This window comes from Stomoxys calcitrans, chromosome 2, assembly GCF_963082655.1.
Source record: "Stomoxys calcitrans chromosome 2, idStoCalc2.1, whole genome shotgun sequence".
Classification (NCBI taxonomy): Eukaryota; Metazoa; Arthropoda; class Insecta; order Diptera; family Muscidae; genus Stomoxys; species Stomoxys calcitrans.
The window spans coordinates 84,925,529-84,944,242 of NC_081553.1; the positions used below are offsets into that span (position 1 = coordinate 84,925,529).

The 18,714-nt window shown below is 39.8% G+C and overlaps 1 protein-coding gene across 2 annotated transcripts in view; it reads right to left on the reverse strand.

Moving 5' to 3' along the window:
- The window catches only part of LOC106087842 (uncharacterized), a 187,128-nt gene that overhangs the window by 54,059 nt on the left and 114,355 nt on the right, over window positions 1-18,714 (reverse strand). Inside the window, exons 8-9 of one of the 2 annotated variants that reach the window (XM_059363014.1) lie at window positions 18,062-18,076; window positions 283-401 (exon numbers count right to left, since the gene is read on the reverse strand). In XM_059363014.1, the coding sequence (XP_059218997.1) occupies window positions 283-401; window positions 18,062-18,076 (134 nt within the window). The remainder of the gene's footprint in view (window positions 1-282; window positions 402-18,061; window positions 18,077-18,714) is intronic. The other variant, XM_059363015.1, reaches the window with a different exon arrangement.

Below are 18,714 nucleotides of genomic sequence, written 5' to 3' on the forward strand. Positions count from 1 at the left end.
GATAGATGTTAGTTTTTGTATCCTCCCCCCTCCTTCCATGTCACACTTCACTTTCAATTACGTAATTGTCTTTCATTATACTAATTATTAATTTATCATCATTGGCATCATTGATGCGCCGCCTGATGTGGTTTTTTCAATTTTATTTTTCCTCTAGACGCAGAAATTATCCAGCGTTTTTCTTCATGTTTTTTTCTTTGTTGTTGTTGTGTTTTGTTTTTTTCACAAATTTAATTAGGAAAATTCATTAAAATGTAAATGTCTTTTGAGTGACTCACTTACCGACACAAATGTCTGAGGGACATAACGCCATAGACTTGTTCCTTGGTTATAATTTTGTCAATTAATAAACTGCCATAACGCTCAAAGAACATCTCTCGCCTGGTGCTGTAGACAATGGGCTAAAATTGAACAGAAACCACCAATGCACAAAAAAAGAGAGTTAGAGAGGGACAAACAGGATACGGATACGGTGGTGAAAAGAAGGGAAAAAATGGAAATAAGCACATGGTATTTTTTTGGTGAAGGAAAATAAGAAAAGATGAGCAAATAATGAAAAACCACAAGAAATTTATTAGTATTATTGTAAGAGATACTCCGAATAGTATAAATTAAACTAATTATACTGTGAAATTTTAAAAGCATGACATATTTTTCACAAAATAATTTATGCATATGTATGTGTGCACTTTCCAGGCACCCTCTTTGGGTAAACCACAGAGAAGAAGAAAGTGAGATTCATAAGGGCCTGTGGTTATTAAATAATGAGTATAAAATTTTGAGAAATCTTCATTCGGTGCTTGTCCTTTCCTTTGAAAGGGAAGGACATTTTATGAAACTTCATACTTTTTTAATGACAAAAGAGACAGTGATGTTTTTTTTTTTGCTAAACCAACCAATTTTGTACTTCCGAGAATAATAACCTTTGAAGCAAAAATTAAATGCGTATACAGTAAAATGTCAAAGAAAAAGTAACGGCACAGGTTTCAAAATGCAAACCAGAATGCTTTTACGAATTTTGGTGACTTTTAAAAAAGAATTGTCAAATTTCGCAAGAAAAAGCTGTCATAAGGATTCAGGGTACATATTGGGTAGGAAATTTGAAATTCAAAAATCAGTATATATATCTCCAATTCTACGACTTGTAGGACTTCCAAATTTGTTTTAAAATTCCTCGCAGTGTTGTCTTATCCGAAACTATTGTATTGGGTTGCCCAAAAAGTAATTGCGGATTTTTTAAAAGAAAGTAAATGCATTTTTAATAAAACTTAGAATGAACTTTAATCAAACCTACATTTTTTACACTTTTTTTTCTAAAGCAAGCTAAAAGTAACAGCTGATAACTGACAGAAGAAAGAATGCAATTACAGAGTCACAAGCTGTGAAAAAATTTGTCAACGCCGACTATATGAAAAATCCGCAATTACTTTTTGGGCAACCAATATATGGGTGGAGGCCACCGTAGTGCAGAGGTTGCATGTCCGCCTATGACGCTGAACGCCTGCGTTCGAATCCTGGCGCCACCATCAGAAAAAATTTTCAACAATGGTTTTCCCCTTCTAATGTTGGCGACATTTGGGAGGTACTATGCCTTGTAAAACTTCTCTTCAAAGAGGTGTCGCACGGCGGCTCGCCGTTCGGACTCGCCTCTAAAAAGTAGGCCACTTATCATTGAGCCTAAACTTGAATCGGACTGCACTCATTGATATGTGAGAAGTTTGCCCCTGTTCCCCAGTGGAATGGAATATGGGTAACAATCATTTTCAACCTCGAATTGACCCGATAGAACCCTCATCGCCAAGGGCTGCCGCCTCAGTGTACGTGTTCGTCTTTTTTCGTCATGGGAGAGGCACATCCCGGAGTGCCACCTCCGCTCGCTTCTGGTCCGTGCCGGGATTGAAAAGAACCCCGAACTCTGGTTCTGTTCGGTTTACCAGAACCGCCTTCATAATCGGTCGGTGAGGTGTAACCGGTGAATGGAGTGGGTACATTTCCCATCTTGTTCTGGCCTCACTTCACTACGGGAGTATAGTCATACTGGTTATGTCGCAATGCGCTGTGCGAACATAGCCAGCAGTGGGTCACAAGCGTCGTCGTCGCCGCCTTCGGCGTCCTCGTCTTTGGACTATGTGACCCCTCGACCTCTCCTGTGCGGCAATAAACGCAATGGCAGCATCCCAGCGCAAATATTACCAGGCCAGTGCCGGAAAGTGTATCGTTTTTGCAGCTAAACTGCAACGGATTCCGTGGCAAGATCGATGAGATTGTGGATTTCATGAGTCGGAAGAGCATTCTCCTCCATCCATCCTCCCCCTACTAGGATTACGAGGAGGTGCAGCAGCTCGCCAGACATCTCCATTGCATCCCCTGATCTCCAGAGTGACGTATCCTGGCAAGCCGTCATCTCTTAGGGGTCAGACCACCTGCCCATAATTCTCACCATCGACCGACCACCCGACTTCATAACCTCTGAGCGTCGGACGTTTATCAATCATAAGAAGGCCGATTAAACTGGCTTCAGAGAGTATACCAATCGCCGTTTCAGTGAACTGCCACCCCCCTCTAATATGCTTGTGGCCGAGAGGAAATTCCGAGATATCATTAACACAGCAGCCCCTCGCTTTATACTAGCCGGTCGAATACCCCAAGTGCGGCCCAATTTCCCGGTGCAAGCAGTGGTACTCGCAGATGGGCGTGATGGGACTCGAGCTATGGACCCCGCTAACCCCTGAATCAGCGAGCTGAATTTGGAAAAAAACAGGGTAGTCTACGAATATAAGCGGAATTTGTGATTGGAACACTTGGAGCAATGTAACTTAGGCGCCGGGGTAGGCAAACTGTGGCATACTGTTAAGTTACACTCAAACCCCGGTAGACGGGATGACATGACCTCAGTCACTTTTGGCGAAATAACCGTGACTGATCCGAAGAGATGCGTAGCAGGTTGTTCAACCGTCAATTTATTGTGCATACCGAGAGAGACAGGGCAAGGAGGGGAGCCATTCGCCATATTCGAGCCGATCAACAGCCATCACAATTTGCCGTGGGCGAAGTTACGAATGTCATCCGTGGAGCTAAATCATCTAAGGCGTTGGACCCCGACGGAATCTCTACATTGATGTTGAAGAATCTGGATTCACCTGGACTTGAGTACCACACTATTGTCCTCAACCTGTCTTTGAACACTCTTTTAGTTCAAGATATCTGGAAAATGGGCAGAGTGATCCCGCTCCTGAAGCCTGGAAAGGACCCAAGTTTGGGGGAGTCGTAAAAATCGATCTCTCTTCTCTCACCAGTGGCAAAGGCGCTTGAGACATTACTCCTCCCGAGCCTCGTATAAGAATTTCCATTCGCCGAGCATCAACATGGATTTCGAAGACTGCATAGCACAACAACAGCTTTGCATGCCATCACCCCACACATTTGCCGTGGCTTCAATCAGCCCAGGCCATGTGATAGGAGGTCCTCTTTGCACTGGACCTATCGAAGGCAGCCCTGCCAAACTATTTGAGGACATCGCCAACACGTCCCTCCAGGCAGGCTTAAAACGCTGGGTCGCGAATTATCTGTGTGGTCGCCAGTCATTTGTGGAATTTAGGTATAAAAAGTCGAAGCACCGTAGAGTGAAACAGGGAGTTCCCCAAGGTGGGGTGATATCTGTAATGTACTCTAACTTTCGCTATAAATAAGAAGTCAATACTACTGGGTAGAATCAACCAGTAATAGAACCTTTATTCTGTCCCGAAGTGAGTTTAGAACTACTTTCTGAAAATGCTAAAAGATGAGAAACGATGGGAGCCATTTATTAGCTAGCAAACAGTCGGGATCGGGGGAGTTCTTGTCTCCCATCTGATAACATATGTGGCATTACAATTTTTATTATAGACTCCCGAAAAAAAAACTAAGAAAAATCATAACGTATTTTAAATGGACCAAAGTAACCAACGAATACAAAATAAAAGCCCCTTGTTGGAAACCAATGAGATAATAAAATAAACAAAAACAAAGTGGACTCAGAATGTCGATTAAGAACCCCAAGATGTTAAAGGGTTTGCGTCTCATTACCCACACCTACCATTCCCTAGTGACGCCTATATAAATTTCTAGGGGCCCATAAAAGGATTATGTTTAACTCATTTTCCCACGCAAGAGATAGATTTTAATTTAGCAATTCATATCTAGATAAACTCTCTTTCATTTCAAACCATAATTATTTCTTTTTTTTTTTTCACTTGAAAATAGCATATACTCTAACAAAAATTTCATCACCGCCCATTTAAGATTAATGTGACAAGAATGAAGAAAAATAACTTATCATAATTTTTGTTTTGACATAAAAAAAAATTGCAACTTTATAAATTTCAACAAAAAAAATCAAAAAAAATTTTAACTAATTTTTATCAAATCTTTTTCTTTTTCTTTTTTTTTTTCTTCTTATGATATTTCAAAATTTTCCAAACAATTATTTAATAATGAAAATACAACCTATACAACATGTTAATAGAGTGTCAATAGGTATGCTCGGCACACCAGCAGATCAAGCAAAGAATTCATAAAGATAAATAAAAATATGGGCTTTAGAATGGCATTAGTAAAACAAATAATGAATGAATTCTAAAATATAAAAACTATGAATGACGAGAGAAGAAAAAATAAATCTCTTAGAACATCACCATAATGAATGAAATGTGATGGAATTAACGAAAGAAAAAAAAAAAATGTTCACACCAACAACAATCTTACTAGAGCTCAGCTCTATCGTTAAACGGGAATGATGAATGAAATGAAACCTGAATGGTGGGAGCATCAATGAAATCCACTGCACAGAGACGGGAGAAACATTGTGTGGAGACTTTCTGGATAGTACACTAACAATTAACACATTTTGGTCTCGGGTCTCCAATAGAGTACTCACAAAACGTAGTATGTAAGTGACAATGTTTCTGCCTTCTTATGCATTCTTATGCTTTTTGTTGCTGTCTTATAAAAAAATGAAATAAAAGTAAAACATATTAACACTCACCCAAACATATATTTCGATGACGATGAGGCCTCAGCGGTTCAAAATAATGATGTTTGATGATGACATTTAATGTTGTATGTGGCTATATATGGGGAATTTTTTAAAAACAGTATTAATAAAGAAATTTCATTATCATCATTCTCGAATGCTGCTTACGACAATTTTACCATATTTTCAAACCAATTCTTTAATTTCTTTTCTCGTCGGGGTAATTTGTGTGGATATCCGTTTCCTAAATTTTTCAACAATATTTCTTAAATTTTTACAAATTCATAACTTTAAATGTAAATTATGTAACTTTCAGTATTTTATCCCAACTTATTTTTTTTCCTTTTCTTTTAATGTGTTTTTAGATTTCTTCTTTCTGAATTTTTCTCAAATTATTTTCTCTTTAATAAATGTTTAAAGATGAACTTCTCATAAGGTTGTACGTTTAGGTTTGGTTTGTCGCGTTCCATGTGGAATTAATGCTGACGTTACGAAATGGAGGTTGAAAGACAATTGCTGTTTTGATTCTGCCTTAGTGATGTCTGACGAAACCAGATTTTTGCTTTCCTTGCCCCCTGTTTTGTTACCGCGGACGTTTGATTCCCCCCTTCTTGAGGAGCTTCGGCTATCGTCTCACGTCTATAAGAAGGGGGTATTTTTTTTTTTCTGTTTTTTTTTTCTTCCTTTTTTTTTATTGTTCTATAGAAAACACCCAAAATAATTGACCCAGTTCTTTAGAAAAAATTTCCTGATTATGGATGCCAAATTAAAAGTGTTATAAATAATTTCCAGGCAAAAATCGGAAGGGTGCCAATTAAAGGTTGGTCGCCCATAAAAATGTTGACAAAATGGTATTTCCAACAACCACTATTCAAGCCGCTCCAGGTGCTTGGAAGAAGTCACTTCCGTAGACCTTCATCTCGAATAAAAAGAAAATTCCCCTGGTAATTGCCTTTTCGAAGAAAAATGTAGCCCTTAAGGAAAAATAACGAATATATGCCAAAAATCCGAAAAATACCTGTCACAAAATTCCAAGGCAGAAATATTTGGGAGAAATTCAGCACTTTTAAAAAAAAATTTTAAAACTTTTAACACTGGATTTCGACAGATTAAAATACGAGGTCGAGCAAACTTTTCATTATCTTTAGCGCGTCTGGTTAGGTGAAGATCCAAATGGAAAAGGAAGCTTATATCCTCTTTTGGCATAAGTAAAACCTCATGTTTAGCTGACTGACTACTCGACATTGTGAACAAAACGACTCGGTAACCAGGTACCCAATGATCAGTCTCTCTTATCAACCATGTGTGACACCTAATAAATAAATAAGTGCAGCCCAGTAGATTTGCCAATCATTGGAGGGTTTGAAAACCAAAATGAAAATGTTCAAAAACCTCTAGTTAAAAAAAATGAATGATTTTTCTAATAAAAAAATAGAAAAACTATCTTACGCCAAACATCTCTGTCTCTCCTTTCCTAAAAAATATCCTTTTGCATCAAATTAGCGCGGAGCAACAATCGTTGTGTGTGTGTACGCACGAGTTTAAATAACAACGCTTCGCAACATCTTAACTCGGCAACATGTTGCTAAGCCCACAAAATGCCCATTAGCACAGACACATATATATTTGATTTCTTAGTTATCGAAGACAAACCAATGAAGTGACAGAAACAAAGCGAGTTGATGATTTAAATGCAAATATGGCATTACAAAACTGGATAATATGCCTCCTTGAAGAAGCAGATTAGCCAGAGAAAGACATATTTATTAAAAGCAATCCTGAATCAGAAAATAAAATGCATTGAACTTCTCGCCTATCACAATCGGATATCTTTAGAGTGGAATGTCCCAACCAGTTTACCATTTAGGTCTTCCAAAACATAATAGTGATTGCCACATTTCTCTCTAACTCGAGCCTTGACAAATAAAGGGGCAAATTTGGCATTAAAACGCTTTTCTACGCTGCTTTGAACAAAATTCCGACGCAGTACCTCTTGACCTATAGTAAAGTTTGCTGTCCTGGTACGCAAATTATAGCGGCTCTGATTCCTGTCGTATGCATCCTTCATGTGCCTTTGTATATCCTTGCGAATTAGTTGAAGGCTATCATCTCTAGACAAATGGTAACCTGGCTCATCAAGCATCTTAATGCCTCTCAAAACATCGTACTCAGTCCCATGGGTAATCATATCCATGCCAAAAAGCACATGATATGGTGATGTCCTGATCGTCTCATGTCTAGCATTTCTGAGTGCACAGCTCAAAGCACTCAGATGCTCATCCCACCTGGTGTGATCCTCCTTCAAATATGATCTGATACCTGCCAATATGGAACGATTGACCCTTTCTGATGCATTGCTCTGAGGCGAATACAATGCCGTATATATGTGACGAATTCCTAGGGAAGTAAGGAAGGCGTTTATATCGTTCGCCTTAAATTGAGAGCCATTATCGCTTATAATGACTTCTGGAATACCGTAGCAATGAAAGACTTGCTTCTCCAAAAAGTCCTGTATGGCTTTCGAGGTAAACTTGCGAAGAGGTTGCAGCCAATGAAATTTGGACAGGTGGTCCAACACTATTAAAATGCCAATATTCCCCGATTTACTGCGAGGATATGGGCCAAGCAAATCCACATACAGCCTTTGAAAAGGCCTATCTGATCGAGGCTGGTTCCCCATTTCTGGTTTCGTTATGAAATTTGGTGCCTTTGTGGCTTTGCACGTATCGCAACCCCGAACAAAATTTCGTACATCGGGTACGAGACCTGGCCAGAAAAACAAGCGTTTCAGAAGATCCACCGTTTTCGACATTCCTCCATGCGCAGCAACGGGCACATCATGATAGCGAGCAATAAGATCCTTTCGGAGTCCTTCCGGAACCCAAAGCCTCCAACATTTCTCCTCATTCTCCTCCACCCCGTCATAATGTTGGGTTCTTATATAGACGTACTGGTCGATGACCTTGATGTCAGGATATTTCTCCGGATTCTCCCGGACCTTCCCCCTCAATGCATTATATTCATCACTCTCAAAATATGGTGAATTTAGGTCAATATCCGGTACATCTCCGTCCAAGCCAGCAACTTCAGAATATATGCGGGAGAGAGCATCAGGCACGACATTCTCTTTACCCTTTCTGTGGCTTACCGTGAATCTGAAGGCCTGCAATTTCAGCACCCACCTCGCCAGTCTGCCCGAAAGATTCGGTTGTCTCATGAGCCAAACAAGACTTGAGTGGTCAGTAATGACCTCAAATTCTTGTAGCTCAAGATAACAACGAAATCTTTGAATGGCCTCCACAGCAGCCAAGCACTCTCTTTCAGTTACGCTGTAATTTCTCTGGGCGGAGTTGAGTTTCTTACTCATAAAGGCGACAGGTCTCTCATTACCATTATCATCCAATTGGACAAGCACAGCTCCTATGCCATAGTCGCTGGCGTCACAGTGGAGATAGAATTTCCGAGAGAAATCAGCATTAACTAAAACAGGTGCGGTACACAACAGATTCTTAATCCTGTCAAAAGCCTCCTGAGCACTAGGTGTCCAGACAAACTTCTTTTTACTGGAGAGAGTTTCTGTGACAGGAAATACTATAGAGGAGAAATTCTCTATAAATCTCCTGTACCATCCTGCCAGACCCAAGAACCCCCTAACCTGTCGTATACTCTTCGGCACTGGCCAATCAAGGATAGACCTGACCTTGTCCGGATCAGTAGATATTCCGCCATCACCAATCACGTAGCCAAGGTACTTGACCCGAGTTACGCAAAAGTGGCTTTTCGTAACATTCAGGGTGAGATTCGCCTTCCTAAATTGTCCAGCGATTCGAACCAGAACACCAAGATGTTCTGAAAAAGTTTCGGACACCACAATGAGGTCATCCAGGTAACCAAAGACGCAATTCTTCAGATCATACGGAATTATTTCGTCCATAAGCCGACACATGGTCTGGGGAGCGTTGCACAGCCCAAACGGCATGACCACAAACTGGTAAAGTGGTCTACCAGGGACTGTGAACGCTGTGACGGCTTTGGACTTTTCCGTAAGACCAATCTGCCAATAAGCATCCTTAAGGTCCAATTTGGAAATCAAATTGGCCTTAGGCAGACGAGAAAAAATACCCTCTATGGATGGTAGTGGGTACGCATCCTTTACCGTCGCCGAATTAATCCTCCTCGCATCAAGACATAAGCGAATCTTGTTGGGTTTAACAACAAGACGCATGGGTGATCTCCATGGTGAAGATGACTTCTCAATGACCCCTAGAGCCAACATTCGGTCTATCTCACCGTATATAAGTTTTTCCACAGCGGGAGAAACTGGATAAAAACGTTGCTTTATCGGCCTAGTATCACCTACATCGATTTCGTGTTCGATTAATGAGGTTCTACCTAGGCCTTCTTTAGCAAAATTAGGGAACAAAGATATAACTGCGTCAAGCTGCTGTCGTTGTCCTGCGTCCAACGGATAATAGCGTTCCACACAACTTGGTGCCGTGAACTCGTCCTTTAGTACCAAAGGACCATCAAAATCTTCTACGAACCCTGGGATACCAAAAGGTTCAAGGTTAAATAAAGACCTATCAACAATATCGGCAGACTTGATGACGTCTGGAACCAAATCAAAACTCCTCCAAAAATCAACTCCCAATATCAACCTCTGGGATATAGATGGAATAATAAAAAGATTCATGTTACGAGTCTTATTCTGAAAAGAAATATCTACATTAAGCCAGCCAGTCACAGATTGTGGGGCTCCGTCAGCAGTATTCACCCTGGTCCTACACCTAGAGAAATTCTTAAACTTCGAAAAATCCTTAAGAGCGAAATCCGCACCGACACAACTAATGCTTGCCCCGGTGTCCAATAATCCGTATTCAGTAAAATCGAGAAAGGACACTCTAGCGTAATACCTATGGTCTTTAGGGGTACTCACGATAGCAGAAACAAGCAGTTTGGAACATCTTCGCAGACCTCTATAAAACTTTCTGAGTCTTAAAGTGGACCTCTTCTGCCTCTTGCAACATATCTCATTAATTTCGAACCTGCTAAAAATTTCGTCTCGTTTGCTACAATAATGTCGCCATCTTTCATGATAGGGAAGACGAGGGTAAATAATTCTGTCACTTCCACTCTCCTCAAGCCTTTCATCTCTAATAAAATCTCTGCGTAACACCTCAGGTCTAAAGTCATCTGTAATATTCAAATCCAAGGTCAAATCCGGGTCATTCTCCGAAGAGGAAGTAATACCAGGTAATTTCGGTGCTAAGCCTGTTCCCGTTCCGGAACATGGCTCGTGAAGTTTTTTGATCGTCGAGCACTACACTTAGGGCATTTTGGCTTATATGTGTCCTTAGCGCCACAGCCATAGCAGAAAATCGAACGATCCTCAAGGCAATCCTGCCAATGATGCCCCGCCTGGTCGCAATTCCAGCACTTAGCCACAAAATTCGACGTATCCATCGCATTCACCTCCATTTCAGGTGATATGTCGTTGCCAATGAACCCTGTCTCAACCTCAATCTCCGATATCTGACGCCTAGGGGCAATCGCGTTGGCGTTCCTAGCCGCAAAGTTACGTCTCATGTACTCATCATTGAGTAGACTTTCCCTCATCTGCACAAGTCTTCTGAGGTGGGGTATCGAGTTTACCGGAACATACAACAGTTCATGGCGAATATCAGGCCTAAGATTCCGTGTCACAATCTCAATCAACTCCATGTCAGACAATGGTGTAGGCAGCCTATCCATGATAGTGGATATGGCCTCGTAAAATGAGTCAAAAGACTCGCCAGGTTTCTGTTTCCGGTTTCTCATCTCCTCCCTAATATCAAAAGTCGATTTGAAATCCCTGTACTGAAACCTTATGGCATCACAAAAATCATCCCAGGTAATAACACCAACCTGTTTGTGATATCTCCAAAACCAAGATTGCGCCTTACCAGTTAGGAGAATCGGAAGATGTTTGCAAATCATGGTGAAATCACCATTGAAATTGTCATTAGTCAGTATTCGTAGCCGATATAAAAAATCCTCAACATTCATGGTGGACAAACCATCAAAAGTCAAACCCCAATTCCGAATAACGGAGGTAATCCTATCCGTGTGATGATTAATTGATGAAAAATTGCTATTAGAACGCTGCGGGGAGATATGCTGAGCCACATCACCCTGATCAACTGGCACATTTGCATCATCATCATTGGGATAGGGATGACGAGAACCCGAATGCATAGGATCCCGGCTCGTCAAATTCAAGTCCCGAAGGACTCTGGTAATATTCGATTCAATCAGTCTACTAATCTCTGAATAATCTATAGTGGGTGTCACAGTAGGTAAAGAGTCAGGTGCCTTAGGCACCTTCTTAGGTGTAGGTTTCTGTCGCGCAGTACCCCTCCGCATCGTATCCTCACGAATAAATCCGTCCAAGCGATCTGCTCCTTGCAAATCTCGACCCTGGCTCCTGGTCTGATAATGTTTCGTAATAGCCCCTCTGCCACGTCCTCTACCTGCAAACTGTTTCATGGGGTACGATATGGACCGTAATTCCGACAAGTTGCAAGAAGATTTACAAATCGGACATACCCCCTCGGTAGCCAAGTGATCCTCAATACATCCTTGATGAAAAAAATGATTGCAATTCGCAATAACTAAACATGGAGTCTTTTCGTTCATTATCTCATTACATAGTGAACAGAACGAAGGAACCCCTGCACCAGTATGTGATACATTGGGAGACATAGGTAAATTAGAGGCCTGATCCTGTACTAAACTCTGATCCTGATTCTGAGCTAAGTCCTGAGCCATATCTTGCTCCGATCCTAAGGGAGAATGTTGGAGAACCATTTTTCCCCTTATTTAGAAAAATTACTTTGTATAATCTAACCAAAATTCTAATATATCTGTTTCTTGCGTATTGGAAGTAAATGAGATAAACATAAAAGAATAGAAAAAAAAAAATCGACATTCATGAACTCCAAATGGATTACAATGACCAGTCTATTGCTAAATTGGATCTGGATAGTTCTTAATGTCCTTTTGATAAGCTACACACCCAGCATGGATTCCCACACATTACAACGAATCTCTCCTAAACTCAACCGGATAATCAATAGCACTCTGCCATTTAAATTATAATCACAGAAAAATCTAGTGCGGATAACTAAGTCACCTACCAAAGAAAATACAAAAGATCTATCACAAATTGCTATTGGATTGCATAGCTCGTGGTCACCACACAATCGTCTAAGAGAAAAGATGAGGTAAAGGTTTTTCGGTTAGGCAACCCGAACTGCGAACGTCAAATTCCTAAAATTCCAGAAAAGTTTACCCATTATTCTCCTGTCGAATAAGTAATTTTCCAAGAGTTATGCACGCCAAGCTTTAAGTGAAATCTACAAAAAAAAATTAAATTTACGATTCGGAACCGAAAAATTCCCAAAATTTAGGAAATTCCCGGCCCCACGTTGGGCGCCATTCTGTAATGTACTCTAACTTTCGCTATAAATAAGAAGTCAATACTACTGGGTAGAATCAACCAGTAATAGAACCTTTATTCTGTCCCGAAGTGAGTTTAGAACTACTTTCTGAAAATGCTAAAAGATGAGAAACGATGGGAGCCATTTATTAGCTAGCAAACAGTCGGGATCGGGGGAGTTCTTGTCTCCCATCTGATAACATATGTGGCATTACAATTTTTATTATAGACTCCCGAAAAAAAAACTAAGAAAAATCATAACGTATTTTAAATGGACCAAAGTAACCAACGAATACAAAATAAAAGCCCCTTGTTGGAAACCAATGAGATAATAAAATAAACAAAAACAAAGTGGACTCAGAATGTCGATTAAGAACCCCAAGATGTTAAAGGGTTTGCGTCTCATTACCCACACCTACCATTCCCTAGTGACGCCTATATAAATTTCTAGGGGCCCATAAAAGGATTATGTTTAACTCATTTTCCCACGCAAGAGATAGATTTTAATTTAGCAATTCATATCTAGATAAACTCTCTTTCATTTCAAACCATAATTATTTCTTTTTTTTTTTTCACTTGAAAATAGCATATACTCTAACAAAAATTTCATCACCGCCCATTTAAGATTAATGTGACAAGAATGAAGAAAAATAACTTATCATAATTTTTGTTTTGACATAAAAAAAAATTGCAACTTTATAAATTTCAACAAAAAAAATCAAAAAAAATTTTAACTAATTTTTATCAAATCTTTTTCTTTTTCTTTTTTTTTTTCTTCTTATGATATTTCAAAATTTTCCAAACAATTATTTAATAATGAAAATACAACCTATACAACATGTTAATAGAGTGTCAATAGGTATGCTCGGCACACCAGCAGATCAAGCAAAGAATTCATAAAGATAAATAAAAATATGGGCTTTAGAATGGCATTAGTAAAACAAATAATGAATGAATTCTAAAATATAAAAACTATGAATGACGAGAGAAGAAAAAATAAATCTCTTAGAACATCACCATAATGAATGAAATGTGATGGAATTAACGAAAGAAAAAAAAAAAATGTTCACACCAACAACAATCTTACTAGAGCTCAGCTCTATCGTTAAACGGGAATGATGAATGAAATGAAACCTGAATGGTGGGAGCATCAATGAAATCCACTGCACAGAGACGGGAGAAACATTGTGTGGAGACTTTCTGGATAGTACACTAACAATTAACACATTTTGGTCTCGGGTCTCCAATAGAGTACTCACAAAACGTAGTATGTAAGTGACAATGTTTCTGCCTTCTTATGCATTCTTATGCTTTTTGTTGCTGTCTTATAAAAAAATGAAATAAAAGTAAAACATATTAACACTCACCCAAACATATATTTCGATGACGATGAGGCCTCAGCGGTTCAAAATAATGATGTTTGATGATGACATTTAATGTTGTATGTGGCTATATATGGGGAATTTTTTAAAAACAGTATTAATAAAGAAATTTCATTATCATCATTCTCGAATGCTGCTTACGACAATTTTACCATATTTTCAAACCAATTCTTTAATTTCTTTTCTCGTCGGGGTAATTTGTGTGGATATCCGTTTCCTAAATTTTTCAACAATATTTCTTAAATTTTTACAAATTCATAACTTTAAATGTAAATTATGTAACTTTCAGTATTTTATCCCAACTTATTTTTTTTCCTTTTCTTTTAATGTGTTTTTAGATTTCTTCTTTCTGAATTTTTCTCAAATTATTTTCTCTTTAATAAATGTTTAAAGATGAACTTCTCATAAGGTTGTACGTTTAGGTTTGGTTTGTCGCGTTCCATGTGGAATTAATGCTGACGTTACGAAATGGAGGTTGAAAGACAATTGCTGTTTTGATTCTGCCTTAGTGATGTCTGACGAAACCAGATTTTTGCTTTCCTTGCCCCCTGTTTTGTTACCGCGGACGTTTGATTCCCCCCTTCTTGAGGAGCTTCGGCTATCGTCTCACGTCTATAAGAAGGGGGTATTTTTTTTTTCTGTTTTTTTTTTCTTCCTTTTTTTTTATTGTTCTATAGAAAACACCCAAAATAATTGACCCAGTTCTTTAGAAAAAATTTCCTGATTATGGATGCCAAATTAAAAGTGTTATAAATAATTTCCAGGCAAAAATCGGAAGGGTGCCAATTAAAGGTTGGTCGCCCATAAAAATGTTGACAAAATGGTATTTCCAACAACCACTATTCAAGCCGCTCCAGGTGCTTGGAAGAAGTCACTTCCGTAGACCTTCATCTCGAATAAAAAGAAAATTCCCCTGGTAATTGCCTTTTCGAAGAAAAATGTAGCCCTTAAGGAAAAATAACGAATATATGCCAAAAATCCGAAAAATACCTGTCACAAAATTCCAAGGCAGAAATATTTGGGAGAAATTCAGCACTTTTAAAAAAAAATTTTAAAACTTTTAACACTGGATTTCGACAGATTAAAATACGAGGTCGAGCAAACTTTTCATTATCTTTAGCGCGTCTGGTTAGGTGAAGATCCAAATGGAAAAGGAAGCTTATATCCTCTTTTGGCATAAGTAAAACCTCATGTTTAGCTGACTGACTACTCGACATTGTGAACAAAACGACTCGGTAACCAGGTACCCAATGATCAGTCTCTCTTATCAACCATGTGTGACACCTAATAAATAAATAAGTGCAGCCCAGTAGATTTGCCAATCATTGGAGGGTTTGAAAACCAAAATGAAAATGTTCAAAAACCTCTAGTTAAAAAAAATGAATGATTTTTCTAATAAAAAAATAGAAAAACTATCTTACGCCAAACATCTCTGTCTCTCCTTTCCTAAAAAATATCCTTTTGCATCAAATTAGCGCGGAGCAACAATCGTTGTGTGTGTGTACGCACGAGTTTAAATAACAACGCTTCGCAACATCTTAACTCGGCAACATGTTGCTAAGCCCACAAAATGCCCATTAGCACAGACACATATATATTTGATTTCTTAGTTATCGAAGACAAACCAATGAAGTGACAGAAACAAAGCGAGTTGATGATTTAAATGCAAATATGGCATTACATATCTCGGGCACTTTTTAACCTCTAACTATCCTCCATTCCATGGAGGACTAGATGGACGAACAGTGACAATGGTCGGGTGACCTACGAATTTATTCGTGACGCGACATTCGTACGAGACCGCCCGGACTTTGGCTTCGGCCTAAGTCTGGGCTTCATACTGACGGGACATGGTTCCTTTAATGCATATTTGCATCAGAGCAACTTGTCCGCGACTGATTTGTGCGACTGTGGGAGACCTGAGGACTGGGGACATGTACTGACAGAATGGCCGTACTATGCAGACATACGAGATTTAGGCGCGATGGGGAATAGCGAGGCGGTGTGGAATTTCAGTGGGCCCTTGAGGACGAGACGACTGTTGCAAGGCTGGCCACCTTTTCCCGTGAAGTATTTCTTAGGAGGCGGACTAGACTTAGTGGAGGCATGAATATACGCTAGTTATCCATAACGAGGTCTTGCTGTACTGGCGCGACTGTGTGATTTGATGCTGCGCATGACATGGCCTGGCACCTGCCTTGCCCTTGTTGATCCAGCGGTGTTTGGTTCCCTTAGCTGTTGTGGTTGTGTTCGGTCACCCATGAGGGTGGCCGCGTTGATTGTAAAGTCCCATGTTGATGTTGATTTATGTGGCGTATCCCGTGAGGGCTGCCGTATCCTGTTTGTGTTTGTGTATATCGTCCCGTTGCATGTTTGTTGCATACTTTTGTATGCTGGCTTGAGGTCGGCTTAGGGCGATTTTCTCTCATTCAAGTGACCAGTCCGGAACTGTTTGGGATTCAATTGGTAGTAGTCTTTTAAGGCTACGAAGTCTGACCGGAGACTTTAATCTGGTACCACGGGTGTCAGGAGCCCCTGGAACTTTGCTTCCAGCCTGACAATGGTGAGGCCCCATTGGGGAGCAACGTAGTGGCTGTGGTTTGTACCCAAATCGCGGGTAGAGCATAAGCTCGGCGTGGAGTTGCGTTTTCAATCGGGTGCCATAACCCATAGATGGGAAGGAGTTTTTAGTGCTCCGCTCCTAACCAAGGAGGTGAACATGTCCAAATACGTGGGATCAAATTGGTACTCATATGTGGGTTACCACATGTGGGGGCGTTGGTAGACGCATTGTATTCACCCTTGGGCCTTGGGCTTCGCAGGTTTGGGCCGTGATGACAGGTATCTGCGTAAAACTCGATATTCGTGTCTCCACAGTTCTCATGTGGACCACCTCCATCAATAGAGCAAGATCCTACCAGTGCGAAGACATAACTATTGGGTTGCCCAAAAAGTAATTGCGGATTTTTTATATAGTCGGCGTTGACAAATTTTTTCACAGCTTGTGACTCTGTAATTGCATTCTTTCATCTGTCAGTTATCGATTGTTACTTTTAGCTTGCTTTAGAAAAAAAGTGTAACAAAAGTATATTTGATTAAAGATCATTCTAAGTTTTATTAAAAATGCATTTACTTTCTTTTAAAAAATCCGCAATTACTTTTTGGGCAACCCAATACATGCTGTCTAAGCAATACCTTTCGGGCTATTATCGCAGAGTCCATCCAAATCATCATCTTGTGGATAGATATCCACCGCCCAGAAGCCTTAAAGTAGATCTACATTATCTAGAGCGTGAGGTTCAGCGCTAAAAGTGAGAACCTCTAGATCAAGCGGCATATCAAGCAGGTCTAGACAAGATTCATGCAGACACGGTAGCAGATGCGGCAAATGGCTACCGGGTGAAAGTAGTCCTTGGAGAACGACCGCCTCCCATTGCACCTGAAGAAATTGATCTCCCCCGGCAAACGGGAGTAGTTCTGGCTCAATTACATTCCGGTACATACAACAGCCGGTTGTATGTACCGGATTGACCCGATGAATTCCTTCATCGGCAAGGGCTGCCGCCTCAGTGTACCACACACTGCTACTACAACAACAATAAGGATTGATGCCGACGTCCAAGATCTGTGTCCCGATTGTAACTAGAGACCGCACGATACACATCACCTGTTTAACTGCCCGGCCAGACCCACTCGACTCAGACCCAGAACTCTGTGGACGCACCCCATCTTAGTCGCAGAGTTACTGGATCTGGACACTCAACAGAATCAAGCAGACGAAAGATAGAACACAATAAACTGCTACAACAACAAAAATATCACTCTTCTATGTTCCTTTAGCCGTGTGTAATACACGTCCCTCCAAATCCAAAGCATCGTTCCCAAATCTTCCTTTGAGTTGTCTTCCGAATGTTTTCTAGTTAGTGTTGACTTCAATTAAAAGCTGGATTGAGCGCCTGCAAAGATGTTCCAGATGATTTGTTTTTCCAGTTCCAGTTCTAGATGGTTTAGTTTTCATTCTACGAACTCCCATTCCCGTTTTTCATTTAGTTTTCGAACTATGCAAATATTTTTCGGCGGTTACCAATAATTTTTGAAAATTCAAAGAATCATTCGCTCCTATTCACAACATACATAAATGACCTTTGCACTACATTGATGGCAATGAAATGAGTTTTTGTAAAATGTTACCTCTCTATCCCATTCCTGTGTGAGACAAAGACAGAAATGGAAAATAATTGAATTAGTTCCAAAAATAAACCACAAAGAATTCCTATTACCAAACAACTTTTCAACTTCAAAGTAAAACACAAATTAATTTCAAAGGTCATCAATGGAAAGAAAAGAAACTCAAAGGAAATTCCTTAGCACATTTCTCAGCTGTTCAATAGAGTTTCATTTGCAAATATTGAAACTTTTGTCATCGAAAGTTTGGTTTCATTCTACTCAAAAACAAATTTTGTAGCAATGAAATCTGTTTTACTTTCAAATTATCCACATAATATTTTGAATATTTTTCTTTTTTTCGCGTAAAGGTGCCAAACCTTTAAAACTCTATTTACAAACTGTGTGTTGAAGTCACCAACAACACACTAACCACCTTCTTTAAATCAACAAAAAATAAAAAAAAAAAAAAAACATCACAACAACAACTACTGCTGTTCTGCTGTTTCAACAGCATGGACGGTGGCGAAGACGGCGATGATGCTGGAACTGCTTCCAACAACAATGGCAATGATAACTGTGTAGGCTGGCAGCAAGTTGTCTCGTCGAGAAAAAGACACAATGCAGAATCTCCTCTGCTTCATCAACGAAAACGTTTGTCGACTCAAGAAGACCAACCA